The 3,456-nt window shown below is 34.2% G+C and overlaps 1 protein-coding gene across 7 annotated transcripts in view; it reads right to left on the minus strand.

Annotated features, from left to right (window-relative positions):
* Positions 1-770: 770 nt before the first annotated feature.
* LOC108509718 (multidrug resistance protein 1A-like) overlaps positions 771-3,456 on the minus strand; it is a 23,203-nt gene continuing 20,517 nt past the window's right edge. For 2 of the 7 annotated variants that reach the window (XM_017839266.1, XM_017839265.1), the window contains exons 2-4: positions 2,998-3,107; positions 2,205-2,265; positions 893-1,099 (exon numbers count right to left, since the gene is read on the minus strand). In XM_017839266.1, coding sequence (XP_017694755.1) covers positions 908-1,099; positions 2,205-2,265; positions 2,998-3,083 — 339 coding nt within the window. In that variant the 5' untranslated portion in view covers positions 3,084-3,107 and the 3' untranslated portion in view covers positions 893-907. Of the gene's footprint in view, positions 1,100-2,204; positions 2,266-2,997; positions 3,108-3,456 lie in introns of all 7 variants that reach the window. The other 5 variants (XR_001878687.1, XR_001878691.1, XR_001878689.1 and 2 more) reach the window with 4 other exon arrangements.

Raw genomic sequence — 3,456 nt, forward strand, 5'->3', positions numbered from 1 at the left:
GTCATAGGTAGGTCCCCTCTCCAGGCTCCAGGCATCTCTTGCAGGCACTGGCATCACACTGATAGGAGTGGGATGGACTGAGGTTCCTCTCCCTTGGCAGCTTAAGTTTAAAGACTGGGCAAGCCTATGGCCAAAGATGCTCTTCTCCTTCTCCGACAGAGGGACCCCACCCAGCCCCCAGGAGATGGGATTTCTCAATGCGAGTCCCATGGTCGGAAGTAGCTGAATCCCTGGGCTGTGGCACCAGTCCAGTAACCATTTTTTGATTGACCAGATTTGATTAGCCCTTTCAAACCCTTTCCCTTTGACTGGGAGGACTGCTGAAAAAAACTACCCACACACTAGAGTCCCTTACTGATGCTCTGAGTTCAGAGGATGAAATAATCTGATCTATGTATTGACACCAAAGTGACAGTATCACTCCTTCCTCTCGTATCTAGCAGTGCGTGCCTGCCCTCCTTTGTGTTTGATTTCACAGTTCTGATTCAGCAAATGAGGCTGGTCAACAGATGGATCCCAGAAAAAATTAGTACTTTCATTTTTGGTAGTGAATCTCCGATTAATTTACCTACTGATCTGATTCACCTCATAAACTATAATTGTCAGATTTGACGCAAGGGAATCAACAAGAGCCCATGCTGAAGAGATGGAAAGCCAGCCACTTTCTGTTTATTGCAAGCACAGTTAAACATGATTTATTGAATGTGCACTGTAGCAGGTAATTTGAAAAAGAAAGCCAAAAATAAAATCTACTAACGCAGAAACTAAAAAATACAATAAAAATCCCCCAAAATATAGTGTATGTCTATTACAATGAACATAACTTACTAATTCATGTGATAGTATAGCACAGGGGTTTCTGACATCAGTATGTCCTGTCAAGATGCCTGAATCTTCCCATCTCTTTTTAAATACAAGCCATTGTTCTCAGCACAGCAGATATATTCTTACCTGTAAAATTTAAGTCTCCAGAAGCAACAAAGCTGTCAGTCATATCACCAAAAATTATCATCGAAATAGGGAGAGAGCTTCCATGGGCTACTGCCAGAATAGTGCCCAGTATCATTAACAATTTATCTGACCAAGTGGAGTATCGAAACTGTGAGTGAGAAGAGAAATGAATTCTAACTATTGTATTAGAATGCTAACACAATGCTATGTCTACAAAGTCAAGAAAGTAAAGACAAAACTATCAATTGTACACCTGCTGTCACAAAACTACAACTTTATCTGATTAGAAATTCAGTTTACAAAACAATTTAAATGTACAGGAATAAATCCCTTCACTATAAGCACTTTTATGCTATAAACTCTCAAAACTAGAGAGCTGTACTATTTTAATGTATTAATATCTGCACTTGGGTAAGAAAGGCCATAGATAAACAAGGCACAAGAAATTTGCCCTTTTTAAGTTCACCATATAAAGTTCAAATTATAAGAAATGTTAATGGCATTGTGATAATTAAGGCAATAAACTCTTTTACTTTAAATTCATTATTACGCAGTCAGAAAAACTGTTCCTAATGTACTACAGACATTATAAAAATGTACTGAAATCCTAAATCCTCCTGCCATTGAACTTAATAAAGTTTGAGTTCATCTGTTACAAAACCATTGGCTTTATTCTGTACTGTGAAATACTAGATTACTGACTTAAATTATTGTCCTATGATGTAATTGTACAAGTGCAAGCTGATATAGCAAAGTAAACAAACTGGGCATTGTCCAGCATCATGGACTGTAGTTTTATGTCTGTTATTTGCAATATCATTGCTGTGTATCATGTATACAAAACATACAAAAAAAGAAAATATTTCAGTATTACTAAAAGAGGACATACAATTTTGATTAAATATTAAAATACTTTTTTTTTTTGAAATATACAGAAAAAATCTGTAATTTTAAGTACTTTTTAGTACTCAATTCTTAATTTTAAGTTTTGTCAATGCCACAGAGTTACTTTTTACTGCTGATTCAGATGACTGAATAAAGATTAATAGGCCTAATCAGTATGATTAGTACCTGACTCCGGTAATTTAGAGGACACCACACATAATTGCAGACACATGGATGCCCTTTTTATTGTGTCAGAAGAAATGACTGAACATGGAAATCCCTATCTTTCACAAACAAAAATCTAGTATGAGTGTGTTTAGCATGATCACTTATAAGGGAAGACTCCTAACAGAGAGAATAAATCTTACCAGAGCAAACGGGCTGACCACCTTAGGTTTTTCCCCTTTCTTCTGCTTCTTCTTTTTCTTTCTAAGAAAAGGTGTGATGATTTTAATGAGTTTAAAAATGGATGACATTTTACAGAAATACTAATGCAACATATTAAAGCAGTTCAATTAAAATACAATTATGAAAAAAATTACAGCAAAAAAATTGTGTGTAAAATGAATATGATTTATTGAGCATTCCTGAGAATACCCTAAATCTCCAGGTTGCAGCTCCTGACTGCTGCAAATTTAAGTCAAGTTCTCCCCAGTTCACCTGTTTCAATGGTTCCACTACCTGGTCAGGGAAGTTGTGAACTGAAGCACTATATAATTTCAAAATGGGAAAGGGGAAGATAACTTACAAAATCAAATTTTTCCACATGGTGGGTGAGGAACACATAAAATGTTCAAGGTATGTAAAATATTAATTCCCTGCCACATGAAAGATACTAAGATAATCTCTAGCAAATAGCATAAATGTATCCAAGATGTCCACTCCAACAGAATTTCTGTCATATTTCAGATTTATTTTTTCAATAAACTCCAGTCAAAACTGTGGACATTTAGTCCTTACGAGAAAAAGATAAAAGGTCCTTCTGCACCAAATGAACATGTCAATCAATGCTACTCTCAATTTGATACCAAGCTTTGTGTTATTAGGCTTTTCTGAAAAATAAAGTAAAATAAAATAAATAAATGAAATTAAATATAAAATAAGGTAATGTAATCTTACAAGCTTCAATACAGAATGTTCACAATGTTTAAGAATACTTACTGTTTGTCTTCAGATTCATGACCCTGGTTGGCAACATCATGAATATTTCCATCTGCAGTATAGTTCTTTTCATCTTCAGAATGCATTTTAAATTTATTGAAAATAGCTCCCTGTAAAATAATATTTGACTGAGAAATATACAATCTTAAGCAAATGTTTTAATTTTTTTTTAGTAATCTCAAAAACATAAATGTTTTTGAGTAATCTCAACAACCATTTGTTTGAAAGAAAAATATAGATACTTATTGAAATCAGTAAAGTTATTAATATCATACATTGTAAGTGAATCCTCATAATGAACAAGAATAAGCATGTTGAGAACAGCCCAGAAGTTTGGTGTTTCCTAACAAACATTTTGGATTTGTATTCATTTGATGACAGTACCTCGTTCATTTAATTTCATTTGAATGATACAAGCATAATATTTTCTGCAATTCAGCAAAGATATACAAAATAAAG

This window comes from Lepidothrix coronata, unplaced genomic scaffold (assembly GCF_001604755.1).
Source record: "Lepidothrix coronata isolate B3197 unplaced genomic scaffold, Lepidothrix_coronata-1.0 Scaffold394, whole genome shotgun sequence".
Classification (NCBI taxonomy): domain Eukaryota; kingdom Metazoa; phylum Chordata; class Aves; order Passeriformes; family Pipridae; genus Lepidothrix; species Lepidothrix coronata.